This window comes from Nelumbo lutea, chromosome 1 (genome assembly GCF_056320005.1).
Source record: "Nelumbo lutea isolate HS-2025 chromosome 1, American lotus-T2T, whole genome shotgun sequence".
NCBI lineage: Eukaryota > Viridiplantae > Streptophyta > Magnoliopsida > Proteales > Nelumbonaceae > Nelumbo > Nelumbo lutea.
This window is the reverse complement of record NC_142684.1, coordinates 138,523,949-138,551,875: the sequence shown is the minus strand read 5'-3', so window position 1 is coordinate 138,551,875 and position 27,927 is coordinate 138,523,949. Positions and strand designations below refer to the sequence as shown.

Genomic DNA, 27,927 nt, shown 5'->3' with positions numbered 1-27,927 from the left:
GTGCATTTGGGACTAGAAAGCGTCAACGTGGTCGTTGGGGTTGAAGGAGCCGTCGTACTTGTCCAGAGGTGGGAGCTTGAAATTTCTGGGTAAGGGGACCGCCAGGAGTTCTGACGTGAGGGGGGAAGGGACCGAGAGAATCGAGGCAGCTTCTACCTCGTCCGAGTTTGTCTCTTCTTTGCCTCTGAGCTCTGACAAGACACGGGTGGCAGTTCGGCGACTTCGCCGGTGCCTTCGTTGTTGAGTGGGCCTTGTACTGGCATTGCTGACCTCCGTGTTGCCGAGCTCGATGGGCCCGAAATGCTGGTAGTCTACCGCCAGGGCACCGAACCGGTTTTCCGTGAGCGGGAACTCGGGCTTGGAGTGCCGAGGTGTCGATCTCGTGGGTGAGGTTCCCGACCCGCCTGCGAGCTGCGAGGCGGGGATGATTTTTTTCTCTCTTCGGCCTGGGGACGAGGCCTGGCTTTTAGGGGGGTTCTGGGGCCAGGAGGCCTTTCCTTGGTGGGGGCGTCCATCCTGCGGGGAGGCCTTGACCGGCCTCGGAGCGGGGTGGCGAGGTGGAAGTAGTGGTTGGTTCAGTGGCAGTTAGGGGAACTACTGTTGATAGTGATACTGGGAGATGTTGTGCAGCACTTGGTGCTGGTGAAACTGGTGCTGCTGGAACTGTTGCATTTGGGCTTGCATTGCCCGCATGCATTGCATCAGGTCGTCCAACCGGTTTTGGCTGGCTGCCAGGGGGACGGCAGTTGGTTCAGAAAAGGTTGTCTCAATAGGGGGAGGAAAGGGGATGCTTGTGGCAGGAAGGTTTACGGGTGCCACTGCTTGTGGCGCATTCAAGCTGGGGATCCCATCCACCGAAAGGGGGATGGTGAACTGTCCAACGCACACCACGGGGACTTGAAGTTGTTCCCCGATGGTGTTTGTCTCCGTGCCACGTCCGGCGTTGCTGGAGGAGGCCATGAGCGTTGGGTTTTTTTGAAGAAAAGGGGGTATGGATAGGCTTTTTGAAGTGGTTCCCACAGACGACGCCAATTGATGATGCGCGATCCGGCCGGTCTTAGCTGTCAACGACCTTGCTTCTGAACTGAATAGTAGGGAACCTGAAACGGAGGAGATGAGGAAGCTCCGGGGGGAACCCGGTGTAACGGCTCTGAAGCTTAAGTTAGAATCCTTCAAAAGAAAGATAAAACCAGATAGCGCAAAGTTTGAATACCTTGTTTGTTGGGGGCAGGGGGCTCTTATAATCACTTCGCGCACTCGTTTCGAGGCCCTTGTCAGGTCAGGTATGATTACCCTTGCGTTTGTCAATTCGGTCGTCGTCCTTTCTGCTGTGACAAAACCGTCACTGCCTAACCGTCTCTCTAACTAGAGATGGCGGTGTCAGTGGCGGTGGCAGGTGGCCGTTTAGAGTGCGACCGCCAAGCGTCAGATCCCAAGTCAGTCCGGTGCGGCGCCCTTGGGCACGAACTTCCTCAGTGTCAGGCATGGTACGACTTGTTTGGATTTGGCGCCTAGAAGGTGATGCGGAGTGGTGAGCGAGGCGAAGTCTTGAATTCGGAGGTATCTATAGGGCAGGTCAGTTCGGCGAGGTGTATCCCAAACTGTTACAAGGCAGGCCAGTTCGGCGAGGTATATCCCGAGCTGTTACAAGGCTGGCCAGTTCGGCGAGGTATATCCCGAACTGAAGGTAGGCTAGTTTGGATTACTTTATGGTTTTGGGCCAAGGGTGAGTTCGGGCCCCCAGTAGGGAGTTCGGTTCGGTGGTGTCTCCCCTTGGTGTTCATGCCTTAGGCTAGCCTTTTTTCCAAGCTGTTGTTTCTGCCACGTGTCGCATAACTGTGAGGTCGGGCCAAATCTTCCTTCATCACCTAGGGTGCCACATATTCTGCTAATCCTCACCATTAAATCTTAGGCACTCCCTCCATCCTATATCCCGATCATTCAATCTAGGGCACCACATATTCTTTTAATCTTAACCCTTCAACCCTAGATGTTATAATCTATACCCTCTATTTCTGGGCTCCCAAATTTTAGCCCTACACAATATTGGGTGCCCTCTCATTTTATTTTCAGCCATAGGATCACCCCAAAACCATCTTAGCCATCCATTAGAAACCCTAGGGCATCCCTAACTTTGCTAAACCCCAGCTGTCGCCCCCATCTTTCTCCCTATTTCCTGTTGTGTCCACCCTTCTCTACAAAAAAGGTCACAGGGGCCCTGTAGAAGGGGTTGGTTAATTCGTCGAGTTAACAAGGCTAAGGTTTCTTGAGGAATTCAATGGTTGTAGAAGGGGAGGACACACAGGTCTTGTTAGGAGGGGTTTTTGCAAGTTGTTCAACCATTTTGCAACTACCACCACTAGATCTGATCAACCATTCTTTTTTTTTTCTTTTTTGTTATTTTTATTTCTGCAATTTTTTACATTTAATTCTTGTTCGTTTCTCAGTTTTGCAGATCCACATTTGTTCGATTCAAGGATAAGGTGTCTTGAGGGGTTCAAGGGTTGTAGAAAGGACGGACGCCCAGTTCTTGTCAGGAGGGGTTTCTGCAAACTGTCTGGTTGATCTGCAGCTACCGCTACTCGATCCAGATTCTGGATCATTTTTTTTTATTTCTTTTAGTTCCCTTGTTGATTCCCATACTTTATTAAATTCTGATTTTTATTTATTGCCTTATTTAAATTTGAAACATTTAATTACAGCAACAACAAATTTTATTTTCGTATTTTCTGCCATTCCCGATTGCATTCTCTTGTCCGGATCTAAGTATATTTTAATTTTTCACTTGCTTCCCTGTGGATACGACCCATTCCCACCCATTTACAACGCTAGTATTTGTTTGAGAAATGGAAAATTTTAAAAATAATTAAATTGGTGTTCCAAAGTGGTTAACGACACGCCTCCGGACACACCAATAGAGACAGAGTTTGGTGAGGTTTTCGTAGGCAAATCTGGGTTGTTGTTGTTTTTCAAAAAAAATCCTCGCGAAAGTGATTTCCTTAGATCAACTTCAATATGGTATCTTACCATGTTTCCTCTACTTGGTTTCCCTGGTTCAATTTCGACATTGTCTTATAGAACTCTACCTGCAACCAACGCAAAAAATTTACAGTTTTGATTGGATATGTAGTGCTAGGATATTTTCCAAGGTGACTTTAATACGTGAAAAAATTCTCCCTCTTACCGTCCGTTTGTTCACAACTTGCAAGCTTCTTGCACGAGCTCCACATTTATTTATAAGTGGAACCAACCAAAGTTGCATGTTTTTGAAACCGTAGACGCAGCTCCTCGATCGACCTGTTGTGAAGAAGTCGGAAAGCCCGTCTTGCCTCTGACCTCTTCAATGCTTATTGTTGATTCCGCCATCTCGCATAGGGAAAGTCTCTGAAGCTTGCCGCAGTAGAGGGCTTGGGGATTTAATGGGTAACCACTTAGTGATGGAAAAGGAATGACTAGAGTTTTAGGAGCTTTTTGGTTCAGCACGTTGAGTGCGGGAGGTTAGGACATTGGAAGTTAATCTGACTCAATTTTTTTCTTTAAATTCTTTAGGGTTTCTTATAGAAAAAGGCAAATTTTTGTCCGGAATATCAATAAAAAGTAATATTTTTATAAAGTAATTAAAATAAGATAATTTTTTAGAAAAATATCAAAAAAGGGCAGGAATACTGTTCGTCGTCTTCTTTGCCTCTGTATTCATGCGAAGAAATGTGTGAGAAGGTTCCACTCTACTTTTCCATGGACCTTATCTGCAATAAACCCTATTTAGATTATATTCTGGCATGAAATCAACCGTACCACCACCTTCTCTGGTCGAAGCATTTCGTGTTTGTCTGGAACTGCCATAAAATTTGGAACTGGGCAAGCCATGCCGATGGGACTCTTCAATCCGTAGAGTGTGTGCTTCATGCGCCAAGGGAAGAAGGGTGCAAGCCCACACGCCTTGGCATGTGTATACGATCGTGCCAGTGTACTTCGGGGATGAATAAATCTTTCTGTTTCTGGGACTTGAATATCACTGATCAACCCATCATCATCATCACTTGAGAAATGGTAGGCAGAAGAAGAAGGAACCCTCTTATGCATTTTCTTCTTTGAAGAAATTGAGTAAGAAGCAGCCAAGGCATCTGCTGCCGGGAGAAAACGGCGTATTATGAAACTCGGTGAGTGATTTCCTCCAGACATCTCTCTTCATGCTCCAATCCACGCACCCCAAGGTGCATGCTATCAGCAATATCTATGGACTCTGATAACGAGAAATTGTCGTCTATTACATCTGATGACAAAACCTCGTCGTCGGCATCAGTATCGTCATCGCAGCCCGTTGAATTATCATCTTCATCATCGTTGTTGTCGTCGACAAGTTTATCATCATCATCGCAGGCCACTTTTGCCGGAGGACGCCATTGACCCGGTGGAAGCTAGGAAGGTGGTGGGCTCTCAGCAAGGAGGCCGCTTTTCTCAATGTTATTGGGCATTCCAGGAGATCTCTCCCTTGAAAATGGGATCCTTTTACTTATATCGCGAGCAATTCCTCGGGGATCTGCATTTGCATCTGCATCGATGGAACCAGCTGCGGCAAGAAGCCTTGTTGATAGAAGCGATGCCTTGAAGTTCAAGCTGCGGCCATGACATCTCTCATTCGAACCCTCTTGATCCATAGCATAGAGCTCAGAACTGTGAGTGTGAGTCGGCAGAAACAAGTCAATGGCACCACCAACCATCCACTGAATTTGTTCTGACCATTCATTTGGGTAGTTGTGGCTCGCAGCGACAGATATGAAGATCGACTAATTAACATCTTTTCTTCCTTATGGATTTATCGAAAAATAACTAATACAAATACTCCATGAAACATAAAAGTAGAGTGGAACCATCGCACACTTTCTTTGCATGAATACAGAATTAGAGAAGACGATGAACAGTATTCCTGCCTTTTTTTTTTATATTTTTTAAAAAAGCTATTTTATAAAAATATTACTTTTTATTGATATTCAGAGAAAAAAGTTGTCCTTGTCTTCAAGAAACTATTTCCTCCTTTAAACCGCCGTGACTATAAAAATTGCAAACATCCATCCAGAGGAAAAAATAAAAACAAAAGAATGAGACGGCTCTTGAATTTCTTGAATTTATACAACAAAAGGACAACACAGAATTTCTTCAAGGCCTGACGATTAGGTTCTACGAGCTTTCTTTCTTCCTTTGGCCTGACTTTCAGGCCGTTTGCGTGAACCTCTCCGTCCAACCTTCCCGGGACGACCGACGCTTTTCTTGGCCACCGCCGACGCCTCCATCTGAGAAGCTGCTTCAGGTGACTTCTTGCCTTCCCTCGAAGGATTCTGAGGGACAGATTTTTCCAAATCGTTGACTTTTCTGATAACTTTTCGGTTGCAAGGACGTATACTTCGAGGCTTTACGGGTGGGTTAAACCTCGGTGCTTCCACCACGTGGAGAGCTGCGTCCGTGTTTGCCGTTGCCGAGCTGCCGGTCTCTCGGCCAGAATCACTGAGGAATTGCCGCTGGAATGTTTTCTTGGCGAGTTCTCGTAAGGCGAGGGCTGATTTGTGTTGCCGGGTATTCTTGGGGTAAAAGACCGCGGCGTTGTTGGCCAGCAGAAGCAAATCTCGGAACAACTCTTTGCTCGACATGATCGAACGGTCGATAATCCTTGTTCCTATCGTGTCGAAATCTAGGTGCTGCCGCACGGTCTGCTTGTATCTCGACCGCCTCTGTTTGAAAAAATGCAAATTTAACTTGTAAAAGGGCATTTCTATAAATCACAAGGGTAGCTCAGTGGTTCCAGCTAAATATTGCTTATTTTTGTTCTTCGTATTCTAGCTCTTACCTGGCTATCGAGCCGGCGCCGGAACATTGAGGCACAGTCATTCTCCACAACAGAGTTAAAGATTCCGATAAGATCAGCAACTCCAACCCCACCGTTACGGTCGTTGCGATCGTTTTCGTCGGTGGGTCTGGCGCTCCCGTTGCAATCTCGGGTCGATTCTTCCTTGTCCGGAACGGCAACAATCACATCGGCGGAGCTCATTACATCGCTCTCCGCAACGCTCCCTTCCTTGACGTGCCTACTAATATTACTACTACATTCCTTCCTCTTCCTCTTCCCTCTTCTCTTTCTCAAGTTCCCTCCTCGGCCGGCCACAACAGTAGTGACCTCTAGTTTATCGACAAAGTTCGACTTCTTGTCTCGGTCCGAATCCTCAACTGACTCTGGCTTAATATCAGCTTGTTGAGCTGACACGGGAGCCGGACCCTTGCATTGAGAGGACCAATTAATGGTGGTCTCCTCTGTGAAGCTACCAGCAGATAGTCCATCCTTGGATGATGTTTCTTTGCCGGAGAAATCGACTCCGTCAGAGGTTCCCAGGGTCGCCGGCGATTCTGTCCGGCATGAGCTGGAATCAGTGTTGCGGCCTTCCCTTTCTGCTTTGAGGTTCTCAAGCTTTGATTCCAGAGAACTGAAACACGATTCCCAACAACCCACGTAAGCAATAGGCTCACAAACCATACGTGATACGTGTCCTCTTCATAACTCATACAGATGAAAGGGGTCCTATCAACACTGAACCGCATTACGATTGTAGATATCAGACAACCAATGGTGATGATGAGCACCACCACGAGGGAATTGAATAGAAAAAGCCCAGCCAGATAAAACGCTAACATGTACGAATTACGATACAACAAGATAAAAGGATTAGGTCCCTATCTTTTGACCGATCAAAAAGTGACTCGACCCGACCCAAAACAACTTGGGCGGATTACAATTTGACTATTTCCAAACCAATATTGACCAGATCGTTGAACCATTAAAATCATTGAACATCTATGCATTTTTATCAAAAAAAAAAAAGCATTGACCTGATCAAAACAAAATGACGCATGTGGTTGAACTATTGATCCATCTGACGCGTGGATCAACCCTAAGGGTTATGGTCCAACTTTTAGCGATCCAACCCGAAATGACCCAGACCAAATCTCATTGCCACTTTGCCAGATTCTACACGTCATCTTCCTCTTTCGTGAACATGGGCGTTTTGGGGTTTTCGAAAAACAGGGGTACTTTCGGTACAAAAGATTATCAAAGCAGAACTTCAACTTTTCTACTTTCTTCTTTTGTGTAGGAAGAAGGGAAAAGTGGAAATTAAGAAAGGACGACCAATTACCGACCAAATGGAGTCTTCAGACTTCTCCAATTCTCGCTTCAGTTCGGCAACGCGTTGCTTTCGAAGCTCTTCGAACCAACTTCTGACGAGGAGAGAGAAAGAAATAAATGCTAACAACAATATTTTCACAATATATTCCTAAAAAGAGCAAAAATTGAGAGGCCAACTAAAATTGGAGTGAGGGGCAAATTGGGAATTCTGTTAAGCAAAAATTGGAACTCACGTGCAACCACAATAACGCTCCTGTAAGTCTTCGTATTTGGCTTTACAAATCTACACAGGAAAGTTATTTTGTTAATCAAAAGTAGTAAAGCATAAATATAAAAGTGATTATTACTATTAATATTTTTTTCTCACAATTTGTGTCATTTAAATACGCTACAACAAATTTTGGAAAAGCAAATTACAATAATAGATTAACAGAGACGGCAAGCAAATTTCTTGTTCCTGACTCTTGTGTTTTGTTTTCAAAAGACGAGAAATTCTTGACTCTTGAATTGCCAAATATTAGAAAAACAAAAAAACGTAAATCGATTCTTGTCGTTGAATTAAGAGAGAGAGAGAGAGAGAGAGAGAGCAATTATTCAAGGGGAATGAGTAAAAATTTCTACATTGTAATTCTCGAAGAAATGAACGAAGAAAACTAAAAATGCTTCCGGCGAGAGATACAACGCCGAAATAACGTCGGCAATAAATTGGCAAGAAAGATAACCTCGGCGGTGAAACTGCAGGAATAGATGATCCGGGCCTGGAGCTCCGCAGCGACGGCGTCCCAGTCTTGGGTCCCGTGTCTAAGAACGGCGCCTCCGAGGAGGAGCTCCTCCCATGTACCCCACCTCATCATCGCCATCATCTCCGTCTCCGAAATCCTATCACAGTCCTTTACCTTCACGCGCACTTTTCTTTTCCTCCCAATCAAACCTCTGTTTCTCCGTTCCTATCAAGAAAAGCCCCGAAAGGGGAAAAAACGCCTAGAAAACCACCTCTGAGACGCTCACGGGAAGAAAGATGGGAGAGATGAAAACCGCTTCTGGAATGGTGTTCGGTGGTATTGGGAATGAAGGAGAAGATCTTAGCGTGGTTTTTTGGATGAAAAGAGGCGGTTTCGGGTTTTCACTCTATTTTTGGGTTTTTAATCAGGTAGACAGATAGGTAGAATGACTAGAAACGTGAGACTCAAAGAAGGGGTTGACGTGTTCTAGTCTGTCGAAAATTTAAAAAAAAAAAAAAACATTAAAGAAGGAATGAATGGAAGGAATACCTAATACTTTTATCGAGACCGGATTTGCTCCACACATGGTGCCTCACACCGACTTTACACGTACATCCCACCAAGCATTGGAACATCTCCTGTAAATAATCCCGTTCTTATGTATTATTATTTACGGAGATTTTCTCAATGAACGGTGGGATGTATGTATGAGGTCGTTGTGAGGCGATTATTTACGGAAATAAACGGTGAGATGTATGTGCGAGGTCGTTGTGGGGCGATTATTTACGGAGATGTTTTCAATAAACGGTGGGATGTATGTATGAGGTCGTTGTGGGGCGATTATTTACGGAGATGCTCTCAATGAACGGTGGAATGTATGTGTGAGGTCGTTGTGAGGCGGAGCAGATCCCAATTTACCTTTATCGCTTTTTTCGCCTGTCGCCTCGTCTTTCTCCCCTTTATATTTCCAATCTACGTAATTTATTAAAACATCTCTTATAATTTCACAATTTATTAAAAATTATTTTACTATTTTATATTTATTAAAATTCTCCTATAATTTGCAAAACTTTCAATATTTTATATTGTTGTGTGGAAAAGGTGAATTAACCACCTATGATGAGTGGAAAATGTTTAACGGAGTGGGCTTATGCTATTTGATTCCGAAAGTTACCCATAGCATTTTATATCGGGCTTTTAAAATGAAATATTGTTTGATTTTCAGACTTATTGCATGATATTTAGTTTCAGGAGAATGAAGGAGAGAGAGAGAGCGCATTACTTCCCAGTTGATTAATTGCAATGTGTCTTCCTTCTTCCAATATTTATTTAGGTAGAATAATTATCGTTGCTTGGTCCCGATCCATTCTTCTTTTACTTCATCATCTGCCAATGTAATTTCAAGAGGGAAGAGGATTCAATTGGAGGCTTGATTAGTTAGGCTAAGTGTCTTCTATTTTTTTTTTTTTAATTCCTTTATCTTCGTTTTCCAGATTTGTTTTTCTATTGTAAATGAATGAAAAAGTAACGAACAACAAAAACAGTAAAAAGCTGTAGAATAATAGATTAAAATGGTTTTTTTTTTTATCTGGGTTTTGTCGATGAGAATGAAAAAAACGTATATAACCTGAATCAAATACTCCTAAATTATAGGAGTATTTTAAGAAATTTATCATTTTTTATAAATTAAATATATCAAATAAATGCTAAGGTCAAAACTGTCATTTTCCACTTCAAAGGCAAATTAAGGGGATGTTTGGAATCGTGGCCATTTTTCAAAAGAAACGATGCCACGCCAGATCCACATAGGCGTTTCAATAAACACCCATGTGTCTCATTGTTTGGTTCAGCCAATTATTAAAAAATCGGGCATGCCTCGAAAATCGGTGAACCGTTTCCCGAACAGTTGGCTGATGTGTATCCTATGTAATGCTTACCTATCAGCACATACATGAAAAATAGTAATGAAAATTACCTTACCAAACAGCATAGTATTACTCACTGCCTACGTGGCAGAAGCGTTTTTTTTTTTTTTTTTTTGTGAAAAATAAGTTTTAGAAGCATGAACATTTTTTCTTTAAAATCAGTCTCAAAAACGCCTATACTTCCAAACACCATAAAAATAAATTCATTGCAAACTATAAGAAGTGTTTTAATAACTACATAAATTATAGGATAGGTTTTAATAAATAAATCACCATTTCAATTTCAACCAACTTTATATTTTTGTTTTCGTGTTTGTCCTTTGCCTTTTGTCCAAATTCCATGAAAGTCCCCATGATTTCTCACGGCATGCTGTTGTTTTCTACCCCTCTTTTTTCCCGAATGTTTTTTCGGATCAGTGGGCTACATTATTAATCTGAACTGTCGGATTAAGAGGATGATAGACGGTGAAGATTTTCTCATATCATATGCATGTATGATTCATCGACTTGACCCACTCACATTAAGTTGGGAATGGAGGAAATAAAAGTACTTTGATTCCGTCGCCCTTACCCCCACCCTTGAGCATTCCTCTCTATAAATATGTAACTCTGCCTTTTTGAGATTATTACAAGAATAGTCAACGGGACGGGAGAGATGGATTGGACCCTGGAAAGTGGAAAATGCCTACTGGGCCTTTCCAGAGAAATCCTAAAAAAATTTGGAATATATGCCGTTTATTTGACAAGTGGAAGAAGGGTTAAAGTGCTGAGGCATGCCAGATGGCAGGAGATGAATGTATACAAAGTAAACACGTGGACCAATTATCCTCTACTCGTGTAATGAAGCTATGGAGACAATTAGGTGGGACCAATCAAATGGGAGAATGTATCTGCTCCTACACGGTGCCTCACACCGACATCACACGCACATCTTACCATGCATTGGACTCACATGGAAATCGGATTGGCGCTTCACACACACATCCTATCATTATTGGGAACATCTTCTGTAATTATTGGTTATTATTCATGAGAGATGTTCCCAATGCATGGTGGATGTGGCTGTGAGGCGCCCATTTGTTGTGAGGAGCAGATCCCATCACTCACACCTGAGGTGCCTATGTGTGAGGAGCAGATTCGGTCTCATCAAATGGTGGGTCCGATTTGTTGGTTTAGGATGGGTCATCTTGGTTGTTGCCTCGTGGCTCTTTCCCAATTCCTGCGTCATAGATTTTTCTTGACTTTTTATTTTTTTTAGAATAAATCTATATAAATATATTAAACTGAAATATGTACGTAAGAAGGCCTAAGGATGAAGGAAATGAAATCTTACAATAATTTTTATCTTTTTTTCAAAGAAATTATAAGAATGCCACTCTCTACCAACTCTCTCTCTCTTTTTGCTTTTTCTTTTTCTTTTTTAATTACAAGAATGTCACTTGATGAAGGGTAATTTGACCCGACCTCGTAGCCTGGGGATATGTGTGCATGACCTGGCACGGTGAACAGCTCAGCCTAACAACACGACCACAACTCGATGGGAGAGACACGCCAAGCTCAACACTGGTCACTCGGCGAGCTGCTTAACTCGCCGAGGACTGACACCTGGCCAATTTTGACTCCCACCAAGTGTGAAAGGTCCTGAGCTCCCCCTAAGGGGCCCAGAGCTCTCCTTTCCCAAAGAGGAGGCACCCTGGCTCGTGGTCAAGTGGCCCGAGCACCTCGGGACAGCACCATCCTCCCTCCCCCCAGTGCAAGCACCTCGGCACCTCGGTACAGGGGCAAACCTGCCCCAGACAGTCTGGCGCATGTTAGCTCGGTAGGCTATGGGGAGCTCTATCTGACATCTGTACCCACCGGACCCGATGGCAGGGCTCTGATTCCTCGCTAGAAGGCGTTCTGTTTGCCCCCTCTGGAAAGCATGACACGTCTATCAAGCCCGTACCTGGTGATGATAGTTTGTGGTGGCAACCTGCGCCTGCCACACCTGCCCTAGCAGTAACGGTAAGGGCGGTGGCGGTTATGCCAGGTATGACCAGGCTACAACATAAAAAGAACTCTAACTCGCATAAGAAAAAGGTCTTGAAGCTTAAGCACTTTGAGCACTCTTACTCCCTACTCTCTCCTTGAGATTTTTCCTTAGTTCTAACTTAGCCATCGGAGTGTTCCCACTGGGATAACTCCTCGAAAACCCTTCACTTTCTCCTTCCTCTCAGGTTTCGTTCTTTCTAATTGGAAGCCAGGTCACAGCCAACTAGGAGTGCCCAGATCGTGCAGCATCATTTGGCGCCATCTGTGGAAACGCTTCGAAAAGCCTCCCTTTAATCTCTACGAAACTTCCCTCTTTTGCTGACCAGCACCATTGACACCCATGGCTTCTTCTAGCAACTCTGAACACCGGAGCACCCCAGAGGAGCGACTCCAACTACCCACCGTTTGCATCGGGTAGTTCACTGTCCCCCTCTCTACGAACGGGATTTCTAACCTGAACGCGCCCGTAACGGTGGTACCCATAACCGTCCCGCCGCCCCCGACAACCGGGACAACCTTTGTTGAACCCACCGTTCTCCCTCCGGTGGCCGGCCAAGGCCAACTCGAAGACTTGATGCAGTGCATGCGGGCCATGCAGGCCCAAATGCAGTAGTTCCAACAACTCCAGCTTCACCAGCAACAAGCGCTGCACCAAGTGTCTCAGTACCAGTACCACCAATAGTTCATTCGCTCCCTCCCCGACATCTGGCGGCGCGGCCAACCAAGCCTCAACGCCGCATCGAACTCCCTTCCCAATATGGAGAAGCTTTGGCATCCACTCATGGAAGGAAGGGAAGACTCCCTACCCCCGCCACGTGGCCCGTAGTCAGATCGGGGGCTTCCCAGCCGGTTAGGCCAATGTCACTCCAACACCTACAATTTGAGCCTTTGCTCGTGGAGAATCGGTTTGAGGTGCTAGCCGATGACTTGGAGCAAGGTCCTTCTGTCCGCAACTACAGGAAGCCATCCCTACCTCCCATTGGGCCCATCGAACTCAGCAATACAGAGGCTAGCAGCATCAATGCCGAGCCAGCCAAGAAGCAGCGAAGGCATCACCGGGCCCACCGAACTACCATCGTCCCCAACCTGCCCGAGCTCAAGGGCAAAATAGAAGTAAGTTCGGGAGAGGTGAGAGCCACCCCGCTTCTCTCTGTCCCCAAAGCTCCTCGCAGTCCCCATGCCCAAAGACTTCAAGCTCCCACCGTTGGACAAATACGATGGGTCTTTCTACCCCAATGACCATGTCGACGCCTTCCAGTCTCAGATGCATTTGGCCAAGGCAAGCGAATCATGCATGTGTGTGGCCTTCTCCACTACGTTCAAAGGGGTGGCCTGCACCTGGTACCGAAACCTCTCACCGGGCTCGGTAAGGAGCTGGGCACAGTTCGTGGAGGTCTTTACCTCCCACTTTGTCACTAGCAAGAGATGCCCGAGGACTCAAGAAAGTCTCCTCAACATAGTCCAGAGGGAGGGGGAGTCCATTCGAAGCTATATCAAGAGGTTTAAAGACGCTTGCCTACACATACCCGACCTGGACCCTGCAGTTCGGCTGACGGCGGCAAAACGAGGTATCACCCACAAAGAATTCAGATGGCACGTGGTCGTTAACCAGCCCAAAATCGTGTCCGAGTTCCTCAGGCTCGCAGATCGGTTCATAGGATCAGAACAGGAGATCAACCAAAAGGGCGAGCACCCCCCCGAAAAAAGAAAGAGGGAACTGGAACCCCTGGCACCTAATGACTACAAGAAGAAGAAGGATCAAACTCGGGGGGCGCAGCCAGTCTAGCCTTTCTGAACTTCGGCAGCAGAAAGGGTGTTTACACCCGTCAACACGAAGCAGGTCGAGATCCTCATGGCGATCAAGGACACCCCATATGTGAAGTCGCCACCTCAGCTCAAGGCCGATCCTAGTGTTAGGAACAAGAACTTGTTGGACAGTTTTGTATGCCCTTAGCTTCAATCAAAATGATGCACTTTATGAGTTTATTGTAAATGAATAAAAGTGCATATTTGATTCATGTTCCCTTGGTAGGTTTTTGTGTAATACCCTTAAACTGGACGCTTAATGAGACTCATGTTAGTTTAGAATGTTCACAGCTAGTGGGTCGGTTTGGGGAGACCTATCTTGATAAGGCTGACACTGTTGTGCCACCAAGTCGGTTGGGGTGGCTTGTCTCAACTGCTAGGGTGAGACCCTAGGCACATACAGTGTAGGATTAATTGAATCTTTGAATTGGACCAGATTTTCAGTATTGCCCTGGACCTTGGAGATTAATGGGCAAAACAAGAAAGTTTCACCCGACCCCTAGACTCGATTATGATACTGCACTAGGTGTCATTTTGAGTTGTCTTTGTTGTACCAATCAGTGAGATCCTTAGCGGGGGTTAAAACCTGAGGATGTTGGGATAGTCCGAGAATTCATCTGAGTGGGTGATCATAGTGACAGGATCAGCCCCTTTGTCGAACAAAGGTAATGATCGGGGATGCACTCTCACTGATGGAAACCAAGACTGTCGGCAACCGATTTCAATCGTTGAGATTTGTTTTGCAAAGTATATTTTATATGAGATGTAAAAGTATATATATTATGGTTTCTAAAATGTTTGCAAAAATATTTTAATTCCTGGGATCCATATAAGTAAAGAGTGCAACACTGTTCCTTGCAGCCGAAAGAGAGGTCCTCTCTTGTCGGGCAGTCTATGATCATTATGTGCTGAGAGGTTAAGTGTAAAACCATTAAGGATAATACCTGATGGGCTAATTTTGCATCTGCCCACAGTCCCTTGGTGTTACAAGGTGGCTTGGCCCAGGGACTACTTAGGGTAAGTGTTGGGCCCATAGAGCCCATTTGATGGGTTTCAGGGGGTGCACTGTCCATAGCAGTGTATTCGGCCAGACCTTGTGACAAAGGCTGGGCCGAACCCATGTGGTTAATGTGTAGATCAATGCTTGGGTCCCACGCCATACAAGGAAGCCCAACTGGGCAGCAGTTAGGAAGGTTAAGTGAGCACATAAGCTTAATGGGCCTAAAGCCCATTTCGAACTGGACTTATTCAATAAGTTAAGTATGGGCGAATTCTGAGATGGATTAGTAGATAGGATAGGGCCTTAACCCTATCTGCTCAAAGAGTCCTGATTTAATTGTGATTTGAATCTGAAAACCTCTTAATAAGATTAGGAGAAGGTTGATCCAATCTGCAGATAAGATAAGAGTTTATCCTTATCACCTAAAGAGATGTGTTGATCCAAATAAGATTTGGATCAACAACTCCTAATTGGATTAGGAATTGATCATTTGGGGTTACAAAGAAGGAGGGGGCGACAACCTTTAGAAAAGACACATAATCAAATCCTCTTGAGAGCTGAAATCACAGAAGAAGGATTTATGCAATCCCTACGAAGATCTTTCTTGCCGCCTCCTTCTTGCAACCGCCTGACATATAGTTCGATCTCCAGTTGTGGGAGAAGTCAAGATTTGATCTTGACATAAGTTCTTTGAGAAAGAATTGATAGGAAGCTGTGCTCATGTGCCGTTCTGCTGTTTCTTGTGAAGGACAGAGTTCTTGGAGAAAGACACTGCTGATTCTGCTCCATCCTACACTGCGCCATCTTCAGTGGGAGCAATCTTTGGATCCTTCCTTGGGCATGAACACCTTCGTTAGGAGATATTATTTCTTCGTATTAGGTACAATCCTCTCCTACTCCTTTTGGTTCAGATCTGGTTCAGTTTATGGTTCAAGATTGATCATTGAAAATATGATTTTCTAAATAGGGAATGCGATTCCTAGTTGAAAGGGGGAGAAAATTTTTTGAAATTCGCCCCTTTATTCTGCAAGATTTGGGCGTCCATACGATGGATCTCTCATCCCTTCAGAACTTGTACTGTAGCTTCCATAGAGATCATGGTCATAGCACTGAAAATTGTAATAACCTCCGCGATGAGATAGAAGAGCTCATCCGTCGCGGATATTTGAGAAATTTTGTACAGCATGGCAATAGTAATAATAAAGCAGGTCGGCACGGGGGGCAAAATAAAGAAATCCCTGAGTCTAACAAACAGGCGGAGCAGCCACAGGAATGGCCTCCAAACGAGAGGCCGGTCCAAGGGACCATCCATGTAATCATTGGGGGATTGATTGTCGCGGGCTGCACCTCGACAGCAGCTCGGTCATCAGCCCGCGAAGCCGCTAGAGAAGAGTTAAACCCCCTGAAGCGGCCAAGGGTGGAAGAGCCGATCTTCTTCATTGAAGATGACGCATGAGGAGTCCACTACCACGACGACGACGTGCTCGTCATCAGGATCAAGGTCAACGACTTCGAAGTCAAACCTGTCTTGGTAGATTCGGGCAACTCGGTAGACATCATTTTCAAGGCAGACTTCGATCAGCTCCAGATCCCGGAGAGTGACCTGAAGCCCACAAGTACTCCACTAGTGGGATTCGACAGCGAGTAGTTTAGGCCGTTAGGGAAAGTCACTGTGCCGGTGGTGGTCGGTACTTGGCCCAATGTGGTAAGGCTCAACCACAAGTTCCTAGTGGTTGCAACCCCCTCTCCATACAACGCGATAGTGGGCCGACCTATCACCCACGTCCTGCGAGCAGTAGTCTCCACCTACCACCTAGCGTTGGAGTGGTGCGGGGCGATCAGCTCATGTCCCGCAAATGCTATGTAGCCGCCCTCAAAGGAAAGGCCAAGGTAGTTGGCGACCTTGAACTGGGATGATCCGCAAAGCAGACCGTGGAGCGTGCTACGCCTATCGAGGAGACCATCCCCATCCTGACTTCGGCAGATGATCCAACTCGAGTACTTCAAATTGGCGCTTCCATCGAGGAGCCCCTGCGGTCTCAACTGGTAAGCTTCTTGCTTGAATACCTAGATATTTTTGCATGGTCGGTGACAGAAATGTCCGGCATAGACCCCAACGTTATCACTTACAGACTTAACATTGATCCTTCAGTTAGGCCCGCTAAACAAAAGAAGCGCAACCTACCCCCAGAACGGTGGAGGGCAGTCGACGAGGAGGTCGAGAAACTCCTTGCAGCTGATTTTATCAGGGAAGTCCATTACCCGAGCTAGGTAGCCAACCCCGTTCTGGTAAAAAAGGCAAATGGTAAGTGGTGCATGTGCGTCAACTACACCGACCTGAACCGGGCTTGCCCTAAAGACTGCTTCCCACTTCCCAGGATCGACTGCCTAGTGGACGCGACCTCAGGGCATGAGTTGCTGAGCTTTAGGTTGTAACCAAATAAAAATGGACCCAGCAGACGGGGAGAATACCACCTTCATAACCGAATTTGGCATGTACTTCTACAAGGTCATGCCCTTCGGGTTGAAGAACGCCGAGGATACTTTTCAGAGACTTGTAAATAAGTTGTTTGAGCCACTTGTTGGCACAAAGGTAGAGTGTTATGTAGATGACATGGTTGTCAAAACCCTGTTTTCACATGAACTAATACAAGATTTGCACTCAATCTTTGAAATCTTGCGTAAATTTAATATGAAATTAAATATGAATAAGTGGGTCTTCGGTGTCACCTCGGGTAAATTCCTAGGGTTCATCGTCAACCGGCAAGGCATTGAAGCCAACCCGGACAAAATTATGGCCATCCTGGAAAAGAGACCACCTCGAAAGCTAAAAGTGGTCCAGAAGTCGAATGGCCGATTGACCACCCTAAGTCGATTTTTATCCAAGTCTGCAGATCGTTGCCTGCCTTTCTTTAAGGCCATAAAAAGCAAAGGCTTTGAATGGACTGAAGAGTGCCAGCTCGCGTTCGACGAGCTCAAAAGTCACCTCGCCAGCATCCCAGTCTTGGTCATGCCTGAAGTGGGCGATGTTTTGGAACTATACCTCTCGGCGAGTGACGAGGCAGTCAGCTTGGCACTAATAAGAGAAGTAGATCGGGTCCAATGACCCATCTATTATGTTAGTAAGATGTTGTAGGGAGCGGAGGCGAGATACCCGAAAGCTTCACCCATACTTCCAAGCTCACGTCGTCATTGTCCTTACCAATAAGCCTTTGAGGCAAGTTTTGCTCAAGCCCGAAGTCTCAGGAAGATTGACAAAGTGGGTCATCGAGCTCAGCGAGTATGAGCTCCAGTATAAGCCGTGAACCACTATCAAGGCCCGAGCTTTGGCAGATTTCATCGTAGAATGTACCTTTAGCTCCGAAGTCCCCAGGCTGGTAGAACGCAAGGTGAAGCGGAATACGAAGCACTGCTAGTTGGGTTGGCCCTGGCAAAAGGAAATGAAAGCCAAGCACATCATCGTCTGTAATGACTCCCAGCTCGTGGCAAATCAATTCCTGGGTGAGTACGAAGCCTACGAACCCACTATGGTAGCATACTTAGCCTAAGTGAGAAAAACTCTACTCAACTTCCAGTCACATTTCATCTAGTAAATCCCATGATCAGAGAACGCTGAGGTTGATACCCTATCACGATTAGCCAGCACGGGGGACAATACCATGAGGACTGTGTATATAGAAAATCTACCTCGGCCTAGCATTCTCAAGGGGGCAGAGGAGGTTGCTCCTGTCGTTCAAGTAGAGTCGAGCTGGATTGACCCATTAACGAGCTTTCTGCTACATGGGGCCCTCCCTGTAGACCGTAATGCTGCCAGAAGGGTAGAGCGCCAGGCAGCCAAATACGTCGTAATAGACAGACGGCTATACCGAAGATCCTACACACTCCCCTACCTGCGCTGCCTACAACCATCGGAAGTCGAGCTCGTCCTCTACGACACTCATGAAGGCTTGTGCGGTGGACACTTGGGGGGTAGGGCCCTCGCTCAGAAAGCACTATGATAAGGGTATTACTGGCCAACCATGAAAGCATATGCAACTGAGCTTGTTAAAAAATGTGATAAGTGCCAGAAGCATACTAACATCCACCACCGGCCTGCTGCCAATCTGAAATACCTCAATAGCCCATGGCCATTTGCACAATGGGGGATCGACCTACTCAGGCCATTCCCACCAGCAACAGGGCAAAGAAGGTTCCTAGTGGTGGCAGTGGAATATTTCACAAAATGGGTCGAAGCCGAACCTCTCACGACAATCACAGCTCGGAACGTGCAAGAACTTCTTTTGGAAGAACATAGTGTGCCGCTTCGGATTACCCCGGGTACTGATCTCCGATAATGGAAAGCAGTTCGAGGACATCAAGTTCCAGAACTGGTGTCGAGACATGGGAATTCAGCAGAACTTCACTTTAGTGGGTGCACCCTCAGGCGAATGGCCAAACAGAAGATACGAACAAGGCAACTCTTCGAGGACTGAAAGCGCACCGAGCTAAGGGACTGTGGACGGATGAGCTGCCCAGTGTACTTTGGGCCTACCGTACCACGGAAAGGACTGCCATGGGAGAAACTCCCTTTACCCTTACATAACGGTACCAAAGCAATCATCCCAGCCGAAATTGAAGTTCCCTCGCTAAGATCAGAAGCATACAAAGATAGAGCAAACGAGGATGAGCTACATACCAACCTCAACCTGCTAGATGAAGTGTGGGACCTAGCATATTGGGACTGCAGCCTACCAACAAAGGATAGCTCGGTACTATAACGCCAAGGTCAAAAAGCGAACTCTCCGCGTTGGTGGCTTGGTTCTCCGCAAGGTTATGGTGCATGAGCCCGGTGTTGGCAAGCTCGGTCCGAACTGGGAAGGGTCCTACCGAGTAAAGCAAGTACTCGGGGAAGGAACATACGGAACTCGAAACCCTAGAAGGGAAACAAGTACCTCGGGAGTGGAATATCGTCAACCTAAGACTATACTACCCGTGAACCACTGAATTGAGTGAACCACGAGCCACTCCCTTCTAGCCCTTAGGGCCAATTTGCCAAACTAGCGACAACCTCGGCAGCACGAAGTCCAGTCACTCCCCCAGAAGGGACAAACTCCAGCAAAATAGTTTAGAGTGACCACGAGTCACTATCTCCAACCTAAGGGTCAACACGCTTGATTAAATGAAGACCAAAGGGCTTAGCATGCCGAAAAACCAAAGGCGTCTCAAAGAACAGACTCTCTGACTACTAGCCTACCTTGGTATACGCTACTAGAGGTAAACGCCAACCTAAATAGCCAAACAGGCAGGTCGAGTACGTGCCTTACTATGCCTACCTCGGCGTACGTCGCTAAAACATGATGACCACCCCTACTAAGTGCAGGAAGACAGTCAAGGTGACAACGGTAAAACGTTGCTCACCTCGGGAATCGAATTTACTAACTCAATAGCTCGGATAAAGCAAACACTCCGGCAGAAATAAATCACACAAGTGCTTAACAGAATATACATATACACTTTCATTGCATGAGTGTAATTTCATTACAAAATCCCGAATACAAAGAAATAAGAAAGGAAAATACAAGTAACACACAACTACTTGGAAGGCCTATCAGCCTTACTCAGGGCCTCTTCAGGGGCCCCCTCTGAGGTGTTAGCTGGGTTGGTAGTATCAGCCTCCTCGCTGCCGCCCTCATCGTCGGAGTCTGGGTCCTCCGCGGCCTGACGGGCCATATCGTCGGTGATTTTATAAGTGGTGAAGGCACTCACATCAAGGTGTGTGCCTCATCCACCACCTGCCGAGCTTGAACCCCCTACGGTAGGCCTGTGACATCACGTCGTCAAACCTAGACAACTTGACATAGTCGCAGCCCCCCTACTTCTTTCCAGGCTGATATAGGGATTCATGATGCTCTCCTCCTCCTCCGCAATCCCTGAGCTGGATGCCGCCGTATCTACGATGCAATGGGCCAATCCTTCGAGAACTTTGGTAGTAGCCTCGGCGGGATGTGGGACCTCGGCGACAGCCCCGGTGGGATTTGGGACTTCAGCGGCAGCACCGACTGGCTCAATGATCGACTTTGCCGCCGCTTCAGGCCCCCGAGGTGGTAAGTCCCCCTCCAAATCTATCATGGGAGGGGCATTAGGGAGCTTGGGCCCCAAAGGGAGATCAGGTTCAGGGGTATGGGTCCTTGAGGGTTCCACATGCGCTTTCTTGGCAGCCCACTTCTTCCTCTTCTTCATCTGACGGAGGAGCCTCGGACCTATAATCCTCTCTTCCTCCATGGGACCTGCAACAGAGCTCGGCGTTAGTAAAATTCGAAGACACTAGGCTGATTGAACAAAATGCTAAAGTGGAAATTGACCTACCTGGGCTCAAACCGACTTGAATGAGATTTTCTTCAGCAATGTAGTCCTTGTGATCGAACCCAGCCTGAGCCCATGAATGAGAGGTCTCCCACGTCTTCCGGTTCAGAGCAATGCTGGGAGCTTGAGTGGCCACTCTCTAGTTGGTAAGGAATGGCCACTTTGTGTTGCTCCGAACTACAAAGTAGTCCCACCTCCAGGCTGGGACCTTGCTTGGGAACTTGTGTAGCATTTTGAAAACCCGGGTGAGGGGACAAGTAGTAGGTCTACTCGTACTCGGGTGGAGCGCTTGAGGCACTCTTTTTTATTAACAAGATGGAGTAGAGAATATCTGCGTCTAGAGAGAAGTTTTGTTCGGAACAGAGGGAGATAGTCTCGACCAGGTTCCGAATAGAATTGGGGTGGAGTTGGTCCAACGTGATGCTGAAGCGCCTCAACACCTCGGAAATAAGGTGGTGGAGTGGGAGACGAAACCCACCAACTAGTTGTTCCTTGAAGATCAAGATCTCATTTGGATTGTGCTCCCAAGGGAAGTTGTCGTTAGGAAGACTGTACGAGTACTCCTAGGATAGGTTAAACTGATGGATGAGGTGCTGAAGCCTCTCCTGCGTCATGACAAATGGACCGAACTGGTCCGACACCTGACCTCGATGAGAGGTAGATGCCAGTTTGCCTGAAGTCACCTGAGCCTCGTGAGAAGGACGGGCGGCGACAGGGTCACCCTGACCCGAGGTACCCACCTCGGGTTCGTCTAAAAGACTATCCTCGCTAGACATCAAAGGGAATGAACTGGGAAAGAAAGAGAGAGAAAGGGAAGCTCGGGGACTCACCAGGAAAATGACGCAAGCGGACTAGAAGACCCGAGCTGAAGACCCCAGACGCGAGCTCACGGTAGATGAAAGGTACTTAGTGGCGAAAGAAAGTGACCAAGGTCCCCTAGTATTTAGCCAATGGGCCCGGGCGCCTATAGCCAGGATCGAAGCGATCTGACGGTCCTCAAGAAAATCGGCTACGAGACTCCCAAGGAAAAATCAGTTTAGCGCATTTTTTCGCATTCACGAAGTCTAGATCACGTGGCATCCGTGCGTAAGCTGTACGCGACCCAGGTTTTCTCTTTGAACGAACCGGATGCCAGATCGGTTCGGCCAACGAGTTGCCCAACAGGGTGGCATGAAGACTAAGCCAAATCCACCCAGCGCGTCATGAACTCTCCGCGCTGGGTCACCACCCCCAGCACGGGGAGTGGGGGGCAATTGATGAAGGGTAATTTGGCCTGACCTCGTAGCCCAGGGACACGTGTGCATGACCTAGCATAGTGAACAGCTTAGCCTGGCAACACGACCGCAACTCGACGGGAGAGACACACCAAGGCCAACGCTGGCCACTCGGCGAGTTAAGCAACTCGCCGAGGACTGACGCCTGGCCAATTTTGACTCCCACCAAGTGTGGAAGGTCCCGAGCTCCCCCTAAGGGGCCCGGAGCTCTCCTTTCCCAAAGAGGAGGCACCCTGGCTCATGGTCAAGTGGCCCGAGCACCTCGGGACAACACCATCCTCCCTCCCCCCAGTGCAAGTACCTCGGCACCTCGGTACAGGGACAAACTTGCCCCAGACAGTCTGGCGTGCGTTAGCTCGGTAGGCTGCGGGGAGCCCTGTCTGACATCTGTACCCATCGGACTCAATGGTAGGGCTCTGATTCCTCGCCAAGCGGCGTTCAGTTTGCCCCTTCTGGAAAGCATGACACATCTGTCAAGCCTGTACCTAGTGATGACAATTTGTGGCGGCAACCTACGTTTACCACACCTGCCCTGGTAGTAACGGTAAGGGCGATGGCGGTTATGCCAGGTATGACCAGGCTCCAACATAAAAAGAACTCTAACTCACACAAGAAAAAGGTATTGAAGATTAAGCACTTTGAGCACTCTTACTCCCTACTCTCTCCTTGAGATTTTCCTCAGTTCTAACTTAGCCATCGGAGTGTTCCCACCGGGATAACTCCCTGGGAACTCTTCACTTTCTCCTTCCTCTCAGGTGCCGTTCTTTCCAGTTAGAAGCCAGGTCACAGCCAACTAGGAGTGCCCAGATCGTGCAGCATCACCACTCTCTCCTACCAACTCTCTCTCTCTCTCTCTCTCTCTCTCTCTCTCTCTCTCTCTCTCTCTCTCTCTCCCCCTTATAAATTATAATAATGCCACTCTCTCTCCAACTGAGGGAAACCTCAGCTCAGCTGCTAGGGGACTTGCAATCAAAGGTAGTTGAGTTTGAGTCAAACTGAGTAGAGCTCAAACTTTTGAGCTTAAGCTCAAGTCTCTAATTTGAATCGAGCTCAAGCTCTAGCTAGACGACACATCGACCATTTAGGGAGACCTCGGCTCGGCACCTTGATCACTAAGGGAGATCTTGGCTCAGCACTTCAATAACTAAGGGAGACCTCAGCTCGACACCTTATCGACTAAGGGAGACCTTAGCTCGACACCTCGCCTAGTAGGAAAACCTCAACTCGACACTTCAGTAGATGAGGGAGACCTCGATTTGGCACCTCGACAATTGAAGGAGACCTTGGCTTGGAACCTCGGTTGCTTGAGAGACCTACAATCAAAGGTAGTCGAGCTCGAACTTCTAAGCTTTTGACTCGATCCAAGCTCGAGCTTGAGCTCAATTCTCTAATTCGATTTGAGCTTGAGCCTGATAGTATATGAGTGAGCCTCTGCAACTTGGGCCCCCTCCGCTAGTTATTAGATTAAAGGAACAAAAATGGCAAACCAAATTACGACATGTGGTGAGTAGACAACGGATGCCACATAAACAACCAATATGTTCCATGTGTCACTTGAATAAGCCACACACCATGGCTCACAATCCACCTCAGAAATCTGAAATTACAGCCCCCTCCTAGTCCACTTGTAGACCCCCCTATAAACTGCATCTTGCTCGTGAATTTTGCATCAATCCACGGGCATGATTCAGTCCACCCCTAGAAATCCTAGCTTTATCCTAGGGGTGGACTGATTTATAAAAACCCTTTTCTAAGGGATTTTTAGCCTACACTCTACCTCAGAATTCTGATTTGCAGCCCCCTCCTAGTCTACTAGTAGCCCCCTTCTATAAACCACATCCTACCCATGAATTTGGCATCAATCCACGGGCAGGATTCAGTCCACCCCTAAAAAAAATCCTAGCTCCACCTAGGGGTGGACTAAACCATAACCCCCCCCCCTGCCTTTTTTTTTTTAAATCCACAGACTCTTATCACATCTTTGCACTTATCCACTAGTGTGTATATATACTAGTGGGGCCCATGTGATGTATGGAAAAAAGATGTTAAGACTGCTTCATGGGCTACACAATGCAGAGGTTCATTTCTCAAACCCATAACTAATAATTATGAAAATTATTAATTCTAATTATTTATTTGAATAATTAAAAATTTTATAATTGAACTTTCACTAAATTAAATTATCAAATCTAGTAATTTTTAGTAAGAAATTAGAAAAAATATTAAAGATCATTGATATGAATAAAGTAATTCTCAAAAATTTCTGTATTTATGAATAATTAATTACTAAAAATGTCAGAATAAATTGATATTTTAATTATTGTAATTAACATAATTTTCTGGAAATAATTATTGTCAATTTTATATAATAATAGTAATTTTAATTAATTTCATACAATAATAAAAAATTAATTAAAATGTCGAATATTTTCATTAACATCTTCATATAGTAATATCAGTAAATTACTGCAACAACAATTTAGTAATTTGGATTAAGGGATTTATTTTAATTAATTTTATTTATGATGACTATCCCCTCTTGTGTAGCTCATTACCCAAAAAATGTGGTGTCTTAACTACACATAGATCTACAACATACATGAATCAGAGATTCAATTAACCATATAAGAAGCAAAACAATACATGTTTCAATTTACAAAAACCTAGCAATATACAAAAAAAAAAAAAACAAAAACAAAAACAAAAACAAACAAACAAACAAGCACTTAGTTGCAATGATACTTCAAATGTTCAATATTCAAGGAAAAATATAATGGAGTGGAAATGTTTAGGTAAGCATCCATTTTTTTTTGGTTATATAAGATATTAAAATGATAGCAATCTTCAAATAAGCCCTTCTGAAATGTACCCCCCAAAAATATAAGCAACTCCAACTTATGATTTAGATTTTTTTTTTTGGTAAAGTACTTATGATTTAGATTCAACTAACCAAATAAGAAGAAACAGTACCTGTTTCAATATACGAATAGCCCAGCAATATACAAAAAAAAAAAAAAAAAAAAACTTAATCACAATGGCATTCAAGGAAAAATATAATGGAGTGGAAATTTTAAGGTAAGCATTCACCCATTTGTTAAAAAAGGTACATTAAGCAAATCTTAATAACCAAAATATAAAACGTCACAGGAAAGTGACGATGGCATATAAAATGGCAATGCATTTTTAGTTTTATTAAATTGTTTTTAATTTTTATTTAATTGTTATTAATTTTTGTTATTTCTAAATAGAATTTATGGGAATTTAAATTAATAATAATAATTAAATCTAAACGTAATAATTTTGTTAATTATTTCTTAATTTTTATATTACAAATTTATAGTAGTATTTATTGTTATCTCAATCTTCTAATCTTTGCACACAACTTCTACCCACAAACTTTGAATTTGGGGATTAATATCCAAAGTCCAAAAACGCCAAGAAAATAGAATGGTGAACCAAACTTAACCTTTTGTTCCATCAATTAAATCAGTAAATGAGAGGCATCTTAAATAAGACTTGTCTCGAATTCATAATTCACATATTTACACCAACAAAAAGTTTAGGAGAATACTACCATAACCAATTGCTTAAAAGCGAAAAATTATGGAACCTACATGATAATTCCACAGCCGTGTCTCTCTCAATCCTCAGTTTTGGTTGGCTCTCCAAGGAGCTCAACGTCAAGTGGTAGAGATATATAGTATTTGGCTCTCGTTTGTGGGATGTGGTAACTGAAATTTCACATGGTACACATAGGACAGGTGTTCTTTCTTTGGTACAAGACCTACCTCTGCTCTAGCAAATTGGCTAGTTCTCAGTCCCACATTTTGTTTTCAATGGATCCAACTCCACATGAAAACACGAATCTAATTTCGGGTAAGGGTCAAAATTTTGTTACATATTGTATCGGAGCCTTTTCAATATAACCCTATAGAGAGTGTTTCGGGTTGGCGAGTGGTTCAGAAGGTAGACCGGTCCCTTTAAACGAGTTTCAAAAAAAAAGAAACATAAAAAATAATATCGATACAGGCCGATATGCCCTACCGATATTGATAGCTTTTTTTACTTCTTTCAAAACCGGTTCAAGGGGGCCGGTTTAGGGCTCCTCCACCCCCTGAACAGATCAGACCCCTGATACACCCACTGTAAGAGCATATAGGAGAGGTCCCGGAATGATACATATTAGCCAATATGTAACAGTTTTTGAATCCTTGTTTGAACCTTGGTTTCGGGTTCAATTTTAGCCTGGACCGCTTTTTATGAAAAAAATGTTAATTTTTTCAAAAAATCGCTGACCCAAGTAATCATATTGCTAAACCGTTCGACCTAGACAACGGTTTGAGGTTGAAATCAAATTCAAAATTTGAAAAAGACAGATTCCTCTCAGTCTCATACAGAAAAGCTAACCGATTATAATGTCAATCAACTTACCTCTCTCTCTCCCCGAAAAACTGTGGCTGTTGGGGGCCAACAGCATAGATTGTCGAGAGCATTTTTTAAAATGTCACGTTACCATGAGAGTGGGTAAATTAGTAATTGCCCTTATTTTATTTTGACCAAAAACAAAGACATGGGTGCGTGTGTAGGTGAAAGAGCCCAGCCTAAAAACACTGTCAACTGGCCTGTTGCCCCAAAGCAGCCAAAGTTATCCCCCTATTTCTAGGTAGGTACCTATCATCAAGTATCAACCTCTCAAGTCTCTTTTTCTGACACCTCTCTCTAAACATCAGTTCCACTGTTATTACACATTACAATATGCATGCATAATATCAGGTATATTTTTCAGACATTTGGTGTTACAGGTATATCCGTTTGACCCATTAACAAATGACAGTGTGCTAAATGGCTATTTTCACATGATCAAATTTGTTGTTTTTGTTTATAACAGCAAAAACCTTTTCATCATCTCTTCTACACATGCCCTTATGCTAGGGCTGTTTGGTGGGAAGCACAAATTGGAATCAATCCAGACGCAATGGTGATGCAACCTCACAGAGTGGCTCAGGTCTTTGTAATTTCAAATGACCAAGCAAGAAATCTCTTCTTACTTTGGAAATTCTGTGTAATGGTTTACATAATATGGCAAGCACGCAACAAGAAATTTTTTGATGGAGTTGATAACAATCTAATGGCAAGGGGTATGCAAGCACAATGCATCAACATGATTGGAATAGGGAATTGTACTACTCTTCACATAGATGGCTCATTTGACCCAAACACAGGTGCTGCAGGACAAGCTTTCGTTCTTCAAGACACCGATTGAAACCTCACAATAGCAGAAGGCAGAATTTGTTAGGCCGTAAAAAGTTATGATGCAGAGCTTCGTGCCTTAACTAGTGGTCTAGAAGCAGCCTCAACAGCCAATATAATTGATATAACAATATATTCTGATTGTCAAAAACTTGTTAATCTCTTCACAATTCACACCAGACCAAGTTCATGGGTAGAACAGATTCACTGGGCTCACATCCGGAATCTGCTGATTAGTTTCCAATCCTTATTGCTTATTCATGTAAATAGACAGTTAAATTCAATGGCCCATCTTTTTGCTTGTAAGGGTAAAGTCACTCAAGCATGTAGAAGCATATCATTCTACTACCCAAAATCATGTAAAATTATTTTCTAATCAATGAAGCTGTTTTTCTTGTGCAAAAAA

At 45.0% G+C, this 27,927-nt stretch overlaps 1 protein-coding gene across 4 annotated transcripts; it reads right to left on the bottom strand.

Annotated features, from left to right (window-relative positions):
• Nucleotides 1-4,961: 4,961 nt before the first annotated feature.
• Nucleotides 4,962-8,510, bottom strand: LOC148877876 (uncharacterized). 4 transcript variants are annotated; one of them, XM_088945785.1, is made up of 5 exons: nucleotides 7,894-8,510; nucleotides 7,405-7,454; nucleotides 7,186-7,260; nucleotides 5,843-6,473; nucleotides 4,962-5,726 (listed from the first exon to the last, which is right to left on the bottom strand). In XM_088945785.1, the coding sequence occupies exons 1-5, from the start codon at nucleotides 8,032-8,034 to the stop codon at nucleotides 5,172-5,174; spliced, it is 1,452 nt and encodes a 483-aa protein (XP_088801911.1). In that variant the 5' UTR covers nucleotides 8,035-8,510; the 3' UTR covers nucleotides 4,962-5,171. The 4 variants fall into 4 exon arrangements, with proteins under 4 accessions (XP_088801911.1, XP_088801908.1, XP_088801914.1 ...); XM_088945782.1 differs by having other exon boundaries at nucleotides 7,186-7,263; nucleotides 7,894-8,386; XM_088945788.1 differs by having other exon boundaries at nucleotides 5,843-6,577; nucleotides 7,186-7,263; nucleotides 7,894-8,288.
• Nucleotides 8,511-27,927: the final 19,417 nt, after the last annotated feature.